Source organism: Saimiri boliviensis, chromosome 9 (genome assembly GCF_048565385.1).
Source record: "Saimiri boliviensis isolate mSaiBol1 chromosome 9, mSaiBol1.pri, whole genome shotgun sequence".
Taxonomy (NCBI): domain Eukaryota; kingdom Metazoa; phylum Chordata; class Mammalia; order Primates; family Cebidae; genus Saimiri; species Saimiri boliviensis.
Window position 1 is genome coordinate 63790604 of NC_133457.1, and position 13221 is coordinate 63803824.

General features: G+C 46.4%; 1 protein-coding gene across 6 annotated transcripts in view; it reads right to left on the minus strand.

Annotated features, from left to right (window-relative positions):
• Nucleotides 1-13221, minus strand: part of SCN5A (sodium voltage-gated channel alpha subunit 5) — a 101295-nt gene that overhangs the window by 13020 nt on the left and 75054 nt on the right. For all 6 annotated transcript variants that reach the window (XM_039461983.2, XM_039461981.2, XM_039461982.2 and 3 more), the window contains 2 exons: nt 4276-4449; nt 416-538 (listed from right to left, as the gene is read on the minus strand). In XM_039461983.2, coding sequence (XP_039317917.1) covers nt 416-538; nt 4276-4449 — 297 coding nt within the window. The remainder of the gene's footprint in view (nt 1-415; nt 539-4275; nt 4450-13221) is intronic.

Here is a 13221-nt window from a genome sequence, read left to right on the forward strand (position 1 = left end):
GCAGAGGGGCACGCAGAGGGGCACACAGGGATGCAGCCCAGCAGGATGGCAGAGGCACAGGGGCCCTGGTGCCAGTGGCCCGGGGTGCAGCTGAGACCCCTGTGCCCAGCGAGTCCTGCTTCCTTTCCTTTGTTTGGTGTTCTCCCAGCCCTCACGGGAGCCCACAGGGCGGGAGGGGGGTGAACCTAGGGGGTGGGTGAGCCCTGGGGGTGGGTTTTCACAGCCATCTACCCTCAGGGTGCCTCCATGCCTAGCTGTGCCTCTCCTGGAGGTTCTGGGCCATGCTCCTACCAAGTCAGCCACAGCCACAGTCCCCGTGGCCACAGGACAGCAGAAACACAGGGAGGGGCCTTGGGTGCGTCTCTCCGTGGGACCGCCTCCCACTCCCTGGTGGGAAGGCAGCCGCCTCTCTTACCCTCATGCCCTCAAATCGTGACAGGGCTCTCAGGGGGCGGAGTGCCCGCAGCGTCCGCAATGACTTGATGGGGCCCATCTCAGCAAAGCCCAGGGTGTTGGCCACCAGGCTGACCAGAGAGACCTGTGGGAGGCAAAGTGGAAGTGGGGAGCCATGGGGACAGCTCCCCACCGTTGGGGACAGGTGGTAGGGCTTCTGATGCCCCTAAGACAGTGCTGGGTGGGTTGGACTGTCATCATGGGCCAGCTGCACATTGGGCCAGGCTTCCCGGAGCCCACACTGGGACGAGCCCAAGAGTGTCCTGGCTTCTGGGCCTTTACTGAGAGGCTGAGGTGTGTACTTCACACAAATGCTCTCTAATAGCCGCACTGACTCTGCGATGCTGGGATACAGCACCCCTATTCTACAGATGGGAAAACAGTTCCAGAGGCGCCCTGCTGCTGTGGCAGAGCAGGGACACAAAGACTGGGCTTTAGTCTCCACATTTTTTCCTTCAATTCAAATTCTTGGACCTGTCTCTTTCTTCCCCAAAGAAGCCTTTTTTTTGGGAAGGAGAGGCAGTTCTGGGTCGAGTAGGAACAAACAGACAATCGTGGGGCATTTCCCCAAAGCCAGACTGTGCGACATTTCAGCATCTTCAAAGGAGAAAAGCAAATGTGGGGACTTGGTGGCACCAGGAGCCTCAGGCCTCTGTTTCCTCTGCCCTGTCCCTCCCAGGGCACTTCCACTCTGTGGATTTTATCCTTCTAAAGCTCCCTGGGCTTCCGCTCCCTTCTTACTTCACCGCTGGCCTGTGATCACAGGCTGAAAATGGCCCCCTGCCTGACCTCCCCTGCAGTCACCATTAACACTGCCCTGGCGCCCAGGCCAGCATGGGGTTGGGAGACGCTGGGGGCAGGGGCCTGACTCCCACAGCCTCCTCCCAGGCTTGGCAGCACCAGGTGGAGGGAGCTGGGCAGAGGCCTGGGGGAGGAAGAAGCTCCAGACTGATTTCTGTGTTGTCCCCACTCAGCCCTCAAGGATGCCAGGCTGTGGGCCCCCAATCCTGGAGAGGTAGGGGCATCTCTCAGGGACCTCTCCTCGAGGTGGGGCCTCCAGAGCGCCAGCCAGGCCCACAGTGTGCCTGCCAGCCCCTAAGAGGCCACCTTGCAGTCTCTGTTCTTTCCAAAGCTTACCACATCCCATGTCAGGTGATGGCAACTCCTTCTCTCCAGCTGTGCAGGCCACGATGCTTGCTGTCACCCTGCCTCCTCTGTCTCTGACACCCTGTGTCTAACCCGTCGGGATTTCCTGTTGGCTCTGCCTTCAGAAGACATCTGAAGTCCAAACATTTCTCACCACTTCTACAACCACCACCGTTCTGGCCTGGCTGCCACCACGTCTCCCTGGATCGCTGCCTGAGCCTCCCAGCTCTTCTCCCTGCTTCTACTCACGTGCTCTCTACCTCTGCCCCCGTGACTAAGTGAACCCTTAAGAAAACCAGTCAGCTCACGGCAGTCTTCTGTCCAGAGCCCTCCAATCCTGCCCCGTTACCCCCACATCATTCTAAATCAAAGCCCATGTTTCTTCAGAGGCTGCAGCCTGGCCTCATCTCCTGCGCTTCCTTCTGCTCCGTCGCTGTAGCCTCCCTGCATTCCCTCCAGGACGCCAGGCGTGCTCCGGCCACATGGGCCTTGTGCTGCTCTTCCAACCTCTGCTTAGGACGTCTGCCAGACATCAGCCTGGCTAACCCCAACTTCTAACGCACCAAAGAGGGCCCACTGTGATCATCCTACTTAAAGTGTAACCTGCGCCTTCCCCCGTCCCCGCTTCCCTTTCCGGGCTCTCTTTGCCCCATGCGATACCGCTTCCTCACATAGTGTGACAGTGGCTGACCGGTTATGCTGATCATAGCCACTTCCCCGAGGTGGGGAAGAACTTTCCTTTTGTTCCTGAGACCCCCAGCACCGCGAAGTGCTTGCACACAGTAGAGACCCAGTAGCATTTATTGAGAAACAATGCAGAATTCATCTTGGAAACATCCTTCCCTAGACTCTGAGGCCTGAGACAAACTTTCCTGGGAAGGCTGTGGATGGGGTGGGGCACAGCAGCGTCTCGAGGCCAGTCCTTCTGCTCAGCCTGGGCATGGCTGCTCCCTGCTGTGAGCCTCCGCTGCCTTCTCCCAGGCTCCCTCTCTTCTCCTGGGCCTGGACAGGGAAGCACCAGAAGTTCCCTTTCTCTTGCCTTGGCTCTGAGCTCCCCAAGGTGGCCGGTGGCTGCTGGGGGGTGGGGGGGCTCCCCAGAAGTCTGTGCAGAGTCCCTCTGGCCTGCCTTGCGGGAAACCCTCAGCAGGCCCAACTGCCCAAGATGTTGTGGGAAGAGTGGGTCAGGGAGCCTCAGGGCTGAGCTGCCAGGACCCCAGGCCTTCCCATGGTCCCTCCACAGGGAGGCCGCAGGGACCTCTCCTTCATCTCAGGGAGGCTCTGAGGGCTGGGCTGGGCAGTCCAGTGTTTCTAGAGCCCCCTTCCGTCCCAGCACTCCTCACCCCAGGATTAGCAACCTCTCAGCCACCTGCGGTGATAGGAAGAGGCTGGACTGCAGGTCCAAGGACCTGGGTCTGCATCTCCGTGCCTCCTTTCTAGCCCAAGGCACCTCTGCCACCACAGCCACCCACAGTCTGACCTCCCATCCGGCCTTGGTAGCCTGAACCTGGACTCTGGCCAGGCTTGCTGGGGCCTGAGCCTCTGAGCGGGCTATGGAGACAGCACAGGCCTGAGTCTGCTCAGCAGCCACAGGAAAGACAGCCCCTGCTGGTGTGTAGAGCCCGGAGTCAAGGCTGGAAGCCATCGGCAAACCCGGTGCCTCTGGAAAGCCCGTTTCAGGCTGCAGACCTGCCTCCCATGCTGTTTGGTTGGACCCTGCAGAGAGGCAGCCCCACCTGCACCCTTGGCCTTCACTCCCTTTGCCCTTGGCCCTGCACTGACCCCTGCTCCTCCCCCCTCAGCTACCCTCCCTCTTGACTGAGGCCAGGGCCCCTGTCAGACCGTGCATTCATGCTGTCTGGCCCCCAGCAGTCGTGAGGCCTGGGTAGCTAAGGGGCAGGGGCTTCATGCTCCGTCTGCCAACCGGGTGTTCAGAAGCCACAATGACCCCCTGCCCCAGGCCCTCCTTGGACACAACCCAGGCAGGCAGCCCTCAGAGCCACCTGATCATCTAGAGCAGTGACCCAGAGCCCCTGTCTGGTGTCCATGGCTTCCTCCCCCTCCCGGGTGACTCCACCCCTCTCATCCTCCCCAGCTGGTACCTTCTCCAAGACAGAAGTTCTCCCCAGCCCACCCAGCATCCCTTCAGCAGCCTTCTCCCCCTGGCCCGTGGTTCACTCTGTCCCCCTGTGTGTGCGTGGAGGCTCTGAACTGGCCATGTGCCGGTCTGCTGTAGAGCACAAGTTCGTCTGCTCACTCCCCTCCTGGACCCGGAGCCCTCAGCTCCTGCCCTGGCTCACTCCCCTGCTGGACCCGGAGCCCCCAGCTCCTGCCCTGGCGCACTCCCCAGTTGGAACTGGAGCCCTCAGCTCCTGCCCTGGCTCACGCCCTTGACCACTCTCGAACCATCCCCCAGAAGCAGGGGCCTGCATCTCTCACTGCTGTGGCTCTGAATTGGGGGCTCTAGTGGCAGGACCCTGTCTCCCATTTCTTCTCTTCTTCTGAGCCTGGGGACCTGAGGACAAGGCCTGGGTCTCTCAGACTCATGTCCTCCTTCCTCTCTGCCTCCCCTTCAGCCTGCTGGCTCCCACCGGGCCCGCTGCCTCAGCTCCTCCTTCTGCACCAGCAGCAGCAGTGGGTCCCCCCCGTCCTCTGTTCCCTTCAGGTGCCCACACTCACGTCCACGATGAGGAAGTCCAGCCAGCACCAGGCATTGGTGAAGTACTTCTTGAAGCCGTAGGCCACCCACTTGAGCAGCATCTCCAGCACGAAGACGTAGGTGAACATCTTGTCGGCATACTCAAGCAGGACCTTGATGGTCTTCCGCTCCTCCAGGTAGATGTCCTCGAAGGCCTGCGGACAAGGCCGAACAAGGCGGACATGAAGTCTGGACCACTGCTGATCCCACCCTGCACGCGGCATCTCCTGCTGCCCAGGAGAGCGGGGAAGAGGTGAGAAATGCAGTGGACGGGGTTCCTCCCAGTCAGCGTTGGACTAGATGAGTGTGCCTTCCAGGCGGGCCTGTGCCACCGCCGGCCGTGAGATGGCCTCACATGGTAGGTGGACAGCAAGGCAGAACGAATGGGGCAACCCTCTCTCCCTTCACAATGAAGATCAAGTCTGAGTTTTGGGCTAGGCCTTTCTAAAGCTTGCCATTTTTTCTCTTCTTTTTTTTTTTTTTCTTTTTGAGACGGAGTCTCGTCTCGCACTGCCACCTGGGCTAGTGTGCAGTGGCACGATCTCGGCTCACTGCAACCTCCACCTCCCGAATTCAAGAGATTCTCCTGCCTCAGTCTCCTAGCAGCTGAGATTACGGGAGCCCACCACCATGCCCAGCAATTTTTTTGTATTTTTAGTACAGATGGGGTTTCACCACGTTGGTCAGGCTGGTCTTGAACTCCTGACCTTGTGATTCACCTACCTCAGCCTCCCAAAGTGCTGGGATTACAGGCCTGAGCCACCATACCCAGCCAAAACTTGCCATTTTAACAAGGAGAGAGGGTATGCACGCTCAGCTCACAGCTTTCTGTTGGAAACAACAGAAAATATTTTTGTTTTCACCCCATTTTGCTTTAGCTTTATTTACTTCATACATTTACTTACTCTTCGTGGGAAAAATATTGGTTTCCAATTAATAATAATGATGAAGTTTCACTTTACAAAACATGTATTTAAATAAGCAAAAACCAGTGAGAGCAGATGTAAAGCTGAATTTTAAAGAAATGATGGTAAAAGGGGTTTGCAGAGTGATGTTTAGGAACCACAGGCATAGCGTCAAATATCCTGCCGTTCTCACGCTCTAGGAGTCAAAGTTTCCAACATGCTAGGAGTTGTAAGACTTTCTCCACCTCCTCATTTCTGCCTCAACCCAAATTCCTGAGCTAACAGAGACACTTCAGTGGCTCCCAGAGGGTTTCTACCTCCAGCCCACCGACTTGTTCCTGTTGCTCTCTCTGTCCAGAGTGTGCTCTGAGGCTCCTGTCTATGCAACTGAACACGTCACTAGGGTCCTGGGGGAGCTGCCTCCACCTGCCACTACTGGGCTTCCCCGTCTGACTTCAGGGCCTCTGTGAGCGAATGTGACCCAGAAGACCAGTGCCATTGGTACTGCTGAGGCATATATATGGCTCACTGGGTCAGTGTAGACGGCATGACAGGATCATTCGGGTCCCAAAATGGACTTTGGAAGTTGTTCAAGATTAAAAATAAAAAAGCAGGTGTAATGTGTATTTTTTGAGTATAAAAATGTGTACATCTTATAAAAGTTAAATAGTATAGAAAGTATGAAAAAGAAAGTAAAAAGCATCTCTAATTTCATGACGCCAAAGTAACCACTGCTAACATTTACATGAGCATTCTTTTTGACAGTGTGTATCTGTGTGCACACACACATAATCACAATTTTGAGACATACTAAATATTTGCCTTGAAATTACTTTTTCCATTAAACAATATGTTGTGAACATGTATTCACTCAGTAACATGAATATACGCAGTAGTATCTATCACTCTTTCAAAAGGCTGCCTGATTTCATCATTTGCACACACTACTATTTATTTAGCCAATAACCTTATTAATCATGCACATTTCAGTTATTTACAGTTTATCCCTAGTAGAAATAAAGTTGCAGGGACAGAGGATTGTTGAGGATGGGAATGGGCCCCTTTGAAGGCAGCATCAGCTGACACGCCATCTCCTGGGGCAGGAAGGGGGCTCTTCTCCAGCGCCCCCACCCAACATTGCTGTCATTTCTCCTTTTTCACTTTTCCCGGCCTAATGAAAGAAACTTGTATGTCATTACATTCTCATTTATTTTATTAGGAGCAATGCTGACATGTTTTCTTTGGATATCTGCAGTGTTCCTTTTGTGAATTATCTGTTCAGATCCTTTGCTGGTTTTTGTATTTGAGTGTCTGGTTTATTTGGAGACATTAACTAACTCTTTGGTGACACCATCTTGGTTTGTTGTGTGCCTTTAAATCTCACTTACTTTTGTTTACCTTTAAATCCCATACTGAAGTTCTATATACTTCATTTTCCATTATTATTGTATCATTTACTATGATTATATCATTTATTATAATTTTCATTTAGTAAAATTTTTGGTGGTGTGCTGAGAGAGCCCTTATTTATTCCAAGGCTAGAAAAAATGAGATTCTTAAAACATTTTTTGTGGTTTCATTGTTTTACATTACAATTTTAAAAATTAAATGTCGTTTGGTAAGGAGTAAATATCCATTTTAATACTTTTTCAGAATCTGGCTCATCAACTGCCCCAACACTTTATTAAATAATCCACTTAAAATCCACTGATTAAAAGTCAAGTTTATCATACAGTACATTTCTTTATTTACTTAAATCTATTTCAGATCTCTTTATTTGGTTCTACTGTTCTCTATTTCTGAATTAGTATCACATGACTTTCTCTGGACATTTTAAATAATTTTCAAGGTAAACTTTACCAATGTTTTGTCATATTTACTTAGAACTATTGAAAATTTGTTATTGCACTGAATCTATTAATTACTTTAGGAACTAATATGAAGTCTTCCTATCCAAGATGAGGGTATGTTTATCTATTTGTTCTGTTTCATACTGCTTGGCAAAGTTTTACAGTTTTCTTCATGGATGTCTTATACATTTATTATTATATTTATTCCTAGTTATTTGATGCTTGCAGTACATGGCATGTAAGAAATATTTGAGAGCTGTTACTTGTGACTAAATTGCTTCTCTTAGGATAAAACAACATCAACAGCAACAATTCTTTGCATGTTTATTTCATAGATGGCCATATAATGTTTTAAAAATAGATTTAAATTCTTTTCTAGGCAATCATATTATCTATAAATAATGATATAGTTCTATCATTTTTAACTCTTGCTTTTATACTTATTAAATTATTTTATTTTCCAACTTTTATATAATGTGTTTAATTTTTAAAATTAATTATACTGGCTAGTAATTCAAGACTATTATTAAATAATGAGAAACAGCTCAAAAAGGTAGTTAAATCATCCTTTTCTTATTCTTGACTTTAATGAAAACGTTTCAAGTGGTTTTACTACTAACGATGACATAAGTTAATTTGAGAGTCAGCTTTTACTAAATTAAGAAAATATATTTTCTTTTTATTTGTCCATTGGATTCAATAGAATAAAATATGTTTTATTTCTTTTTTAAAAAATTGTTTTGAGACAGAGTCTAACTCTGTCATCCAGGCTGGACTGGAGTGGCACAATCTCGACTCACTGCAAACTCCTCCTCCCAGGTTCAAGCGATTCTCCTGCCTCAGCCTCCTGAGTAGCTGGGATTACAGGCGCCCACCACCATGCCCAGCTATTTTTTGTATTTTCAGTAGAGACAGGGTTTCACTGTGTTGGCCAGGCTGGTCTCGAACTCCTGACCCCCTGGTCTGCCCACCTTGGTCTCCCAAAGTGCTGGGATTACAAATGTGAGTCACTGCGCCCAACTTTTTTTTCCTATTCTTACCAGAGTTTTTAAAATCAGGCACTCATTAAGATAATTATATGATTTTTCATTTTCATCCTATTAATATAGTTTTCCTAATATGGTACTATTCTCACATTTTAGGCTATGATATATTTGCCATATGATGTACTCAATCTTTTAAATATATTTCTGGATCCTATCTGTATATATTTTGTTTGAGATTTTTGCATCGCTATTCATAAGTATGGAGTATGAAGCATGAAAACTGGCCTATGTTTCCCTTTTGGTATACCTGAGGTTTTAAAAATCAGCACTATTTAGCTTTTAAAAAAATAATTTCTAGACTTTCCATCCTTTTTCATGCACTAGAGTACTTTAAATGGCACTGGGATTATTTTCTTCCTTGAAAATGTGAAAGAATCTGTTTTTGGAGATGTGAGAAATTAGATTAGCTAGCGGTTATCAATTTGATTGCTTTAAATTTTCAAGGAATCAACTTTGGAATTTTATATCAGTTTTACTATTTATTTTCTAATTTATTAATATATGTTTTTATTACTGCAGATCATATGGGGCAGAGGGAAAAATGTCTTTATTAATTATTTGCCATGGTTTCTTTAAGATTATTATATTTTTAATTTCTTGAGTTAAATTATTTATGTCCTTTCTATTTAATAATAAAAGTAAGCAATGAATTTTCCTTTTATTACAGCTTTGGCTGTACTCCACATGCAGTATTCTCAATACTGTTATTTTTCAGTTTTTTTCTACTAGTCACAGCTTTTTCTCTACTGCTACACTTTTCTTATTTTTCCAGATCTCACATGGACAGAATTAACTGAATCACAATCTTTGATTTATTGCACACTATCATCATCTTTGGTCCATGAATGGCCTTCTTTGGTTAATTAACTAATTAATCAACTGAACACCAATGAACTACCACCAAACTATTTTCTGTTTGATCCAAGGTTTATTTAAGAATGACTTTTAGGCCGGGCGCGGTGGCTCAAGCCTGTAATCCCAGCACTTTGGGAGGCCGAGGCGGGTGGATCATGAGGTCAAGAGATCGAGACCAGCCTGGTCAACATGGTGAAACCCCGTCTCTACTAAAAATACAAAAAAAGTAGCTGGGCATGGTGGTGCGTGCCTGTAATCCCAGCTACTCAGGAGGCTGAGGCAGGAGAATTGCCGGAACCCAGGAGGCGGAGGTTGCGGTGAGCCAAGATGGCGCCATTGCACTCCAGCCTGGGTAACAAGAGCAAAACTCCGTCTCAAAAAAAAAAAAAAAAAAAAAAAAAAAAAAAAAAAAAAAGAATGACTTTTACGTATTAGTTGTTTGTTTTTATCCTTCTATTTTTTCCATTTCCAGCACTTCCCGTATCTGTAAAATAGGATGAATAATAGCACCTATCTCATAGGGTTATTATGAGAATTAGATGAATTAGTGCTTGTAAAATGCTTAAAACAGTATCTGGAATATAGTGAGTTCTATTTAAGAGTTAGTTATTATCTTTATTATTTAGTTAGGCCAAATTTATTATATATAAAAATATATATGTATTTAGATCACTTTGTCTCATTCTTTCTACTTGAATGTCAAGAACTAATAGAAATATGGTAAGGCTTCCCAATACCAGTGCACTACTGCCACTTTTTCCTGTTTTTTGTTTTATATATTTAAGTGCTATGCAATCCCAAGCAAATGTATACATAATAGTTATGTATAAAATAATATATATGCACCTGTATTTATATGGGTATTTATAATTATGTATTATAATATATAAATATATACTTATATTTACATAGGTTTATATAATTAAACATATGTACATATATATTTTTATAAATATATGATATATATTGATATATTCAATATATTATATAAAAATGTAATGATATAAATATATTTATATATTTTGTATATATTATAAATTTTGTATCAATCTATATATTTTATATATTTATATATTTTATATAAATATATATTCTTTTATATATTTATATATTATATATGTGGTCACACATATGTAATATGAATATATATGTATCACACACACACACACACACACACACACACTTTTTTTCTTTTTTTGAGACAGCGTTTTGCTCTGTCACCCAGGCTGGAATGCAGTGACATGGCTCACTGCAGCTTTCACCTCCTGGGCTCAATCAATCCTCCCACTTCAGCATCCTGAGTATCTGGGACTACAGGTATGTGCCATCATGCCTGGCTAATTTTTCTTTTTTGTAGAGATGGGGTCTCACTATGTTGCCTAGGCTGGTCTTGAGTTCCTGGCTTCAAGTGATCCTCCCGCCTTAGCCTCCCAGTGTTAGTATTACAGGCATGAGCCACTGCACCCAGCCAATAGTTTTATTTATACTATAGGTTGGACTCTCTGTGTCTCATCTCAAGCTTTTAACCTTGAATTCAACAAACAAAAAGCACTGTGAATTTGTTGCCATTATTTGCATTTGCCTGATCTACTTTATTAGTTCACTATATCTCTCTCTATATAATATGACACATATATATATTTTAGACAAGGCCTTGCTCTGTCACCGAGGCTGGAGGACATTGGTGTGAACAGGGCTCATTGCAGCCCCGACCTCTTGGGCTCAAGCGATCCTCTCCCCTCAGCCTCCCAAGTAGCTGGGACCGTAGGCATATACCACAGTGCCCAGTTAATTTTTACAAATCATTTTGCAGGCTGGGTGAGGTGGCTCATGCTTGTAATCCCAGCACTTTGGGAGGCTGAAGTAGGCAGATCAAGACATCAGGAGTTCGAGACCAGCATGGCCAACACAATGAAACCTCATCTCTACTAAAAATACAAAAATTAGCTGGGCCTGGTGGGGCGCACCTGTAATCCCAGCCACTTGAGAGGCTGAGGCAGGAGAATCACTTGAACCTGGGAGGTGGAGGTTGCAGTGAGCCGAGATGGTGCCACTGCACTCCAGCCTGGGTGACAGAGTGAGACTCTATCTCAAAAAAAAAAAAAAAAAAAAATCTTTTTGTAGAGGTGGGGTCTTACTGTGTTACTCGGCCTAGTCTTGAACTCCTGAGCTCAAGCAACTCTCCTGCCTTGGCCTCCCAAAGTGCTGAAATTACAGGTGAGAGCTAGCAAGCCTAGTGGCTTTTAATATGTCCGAGTCACATTGTTTTAGGTTTGGGGGGTTTGTCATTTGAAAGCAAATGGCTAAAAGTTTTTTTTTTTTTTTTTTTCTTTAATTTGGATCCATTCTGAATCCTTTCTTTTTTTCTTTTTTCTTTTTTTTTTTTTTTTTTTGAGATGGAGTCTAGCTCTGTCACCCAGGCTGGAGTACAGTGACGCCATCCTGGCTCACTGCAATCTCTGCCTTTTGGGTTCAAGCAATTCTCCTGCCTCAGCCTCCTGAGTAGCTGGGACTATAGGTGTGTGCCACCATACCTGGCTAATTTTTTGGTATTTTTAGTAGAGATGGGGTTTCACCATGTTGGCCAGGATGGTCTCAATCTCCTGACCTCGTGATCTGCCCATCTTGGCCTCCCAAAGTGCTGGGATTACAGGCATGAGCCACCGAGCCTGGCCGAGTCCTTTCATTTTAAAAGATGAATTTTATCCAGTTACATTTATTATTAAAACACATGTTTGATCTTGGCTTTATTATATTATTTTGTTTTCTGATTTTATGTTTTCTTGTTACTTCTTTTTTTCTTCTATTTTTTGCTGTGAGATTTTTTTTTCTTAAAATTTCCCTCAGCAGTTTGGAAGGCATATAGTTTGCTTTCTGTTAAACAAGTTTACAACTTTAAATAACACACTTAGATGTCTCTTTTTCTCAATATATCATTGATGTGATTTTTTAACAACAGAGCTTGGCTGTCTACCCTGATTAGATTCACCAGATGCTTGCCAAAACTCCTCCTCACTTATGCCAGGCTGAGCTTCTCCTCCACAGCCCAGACGAAATGGCTCTAGCTGCCCTTGTTTGTGGCTGTTTAAAAACAAAACTCGTTAACATATTGTCAAACCATCTTTCTCTGAAACCTACAGAGATTTGGCTCTAGCTGCCAATGGTAAAACAGCAGGCAAGCTGCAAGCCATGGCTCCAGTCCCATTCTGGAACAGGAGTGGGCAGCATGGGGTGGGGTGGGAGGCCCAGATGTTCAGAAGTGACAGCCACAGTGCCTCCCCATGGCCTAACCCCACAGGAGGAGGCAGCATGAAGTGGAGGCACATAGCCTTGGATCAAAATGCCCTTTCTCTCACTCTGTGGTCTAAAGCATTCTCTGTTAGTTGCTCATCTATGGAGTTCTCACCTCCCCAGCAATATAGGTTCTTACTTCCCCTGGTCCAGCAAAGTTTCCATGTCTTCTGCCTTCATCATCATCATCTTCTTTTTTCTTTTTTTTTTTTTTTGAGGCAGAGTCTCTCTATCTCCCAGGCTGGAGTGCAGTGGCATGATCTCAGCTCACTACAACGTCCGCCTCCCGGGTTCAAGTGATTCACATACCTCAGTCTCCCAACTAGCTGGGATTACAGGTGCCCACCACTACACCCAGCTAATTTTTGTATTTTTAGTAGAGACGGGGTTTTGCCATGTTGGCCAGGCTGGTCTCGAACTCCTGACCTCAGGTGATCTGCCTGCCGCAGACTCCCAAAGTGCTGGGATTACAGGCAGGAGCCACTGCACCCAGCTGTTTTCTGCCTTCTTAATCACACCTCTCCCTGCTCACCAGCACCTTCCAGAACCCCCTCCAGGGCTGTTCCATCTCTTCCTATAAGTGGTCTGAGAGATTAGAGTAGGTTCCTGGAGCCAGATGGGGCACCCTGGAGGGCCTCACTGCTCCTCCTGGTTTCAACACTTCCCTGTTTTCCACAGTCCAGCTCTATTTGCTTCCTCCATGGAGACTTCCCTGATTGCACCACCCTCTCTGACCTCCCATCACTGTGAGTCCTCTACTCTGTTCTTCCTCAACTCTCTCCTGTGCTGATGTTTGGCTATCTCACACCTGCTGAATCTCGTTTCCCCAATTAGACCGGGCACCCCTGAGGCCAGGGCTGGGGTCTCCTCCTCCTGTGGCTTGAACATGGCCAGATACACAGAGCTAGATACAAGGAAGGCTTAGAAGACTGACAGAACAAATGAGAGGTGAAGACAAAGGACTCTGGAATCTGACTGCT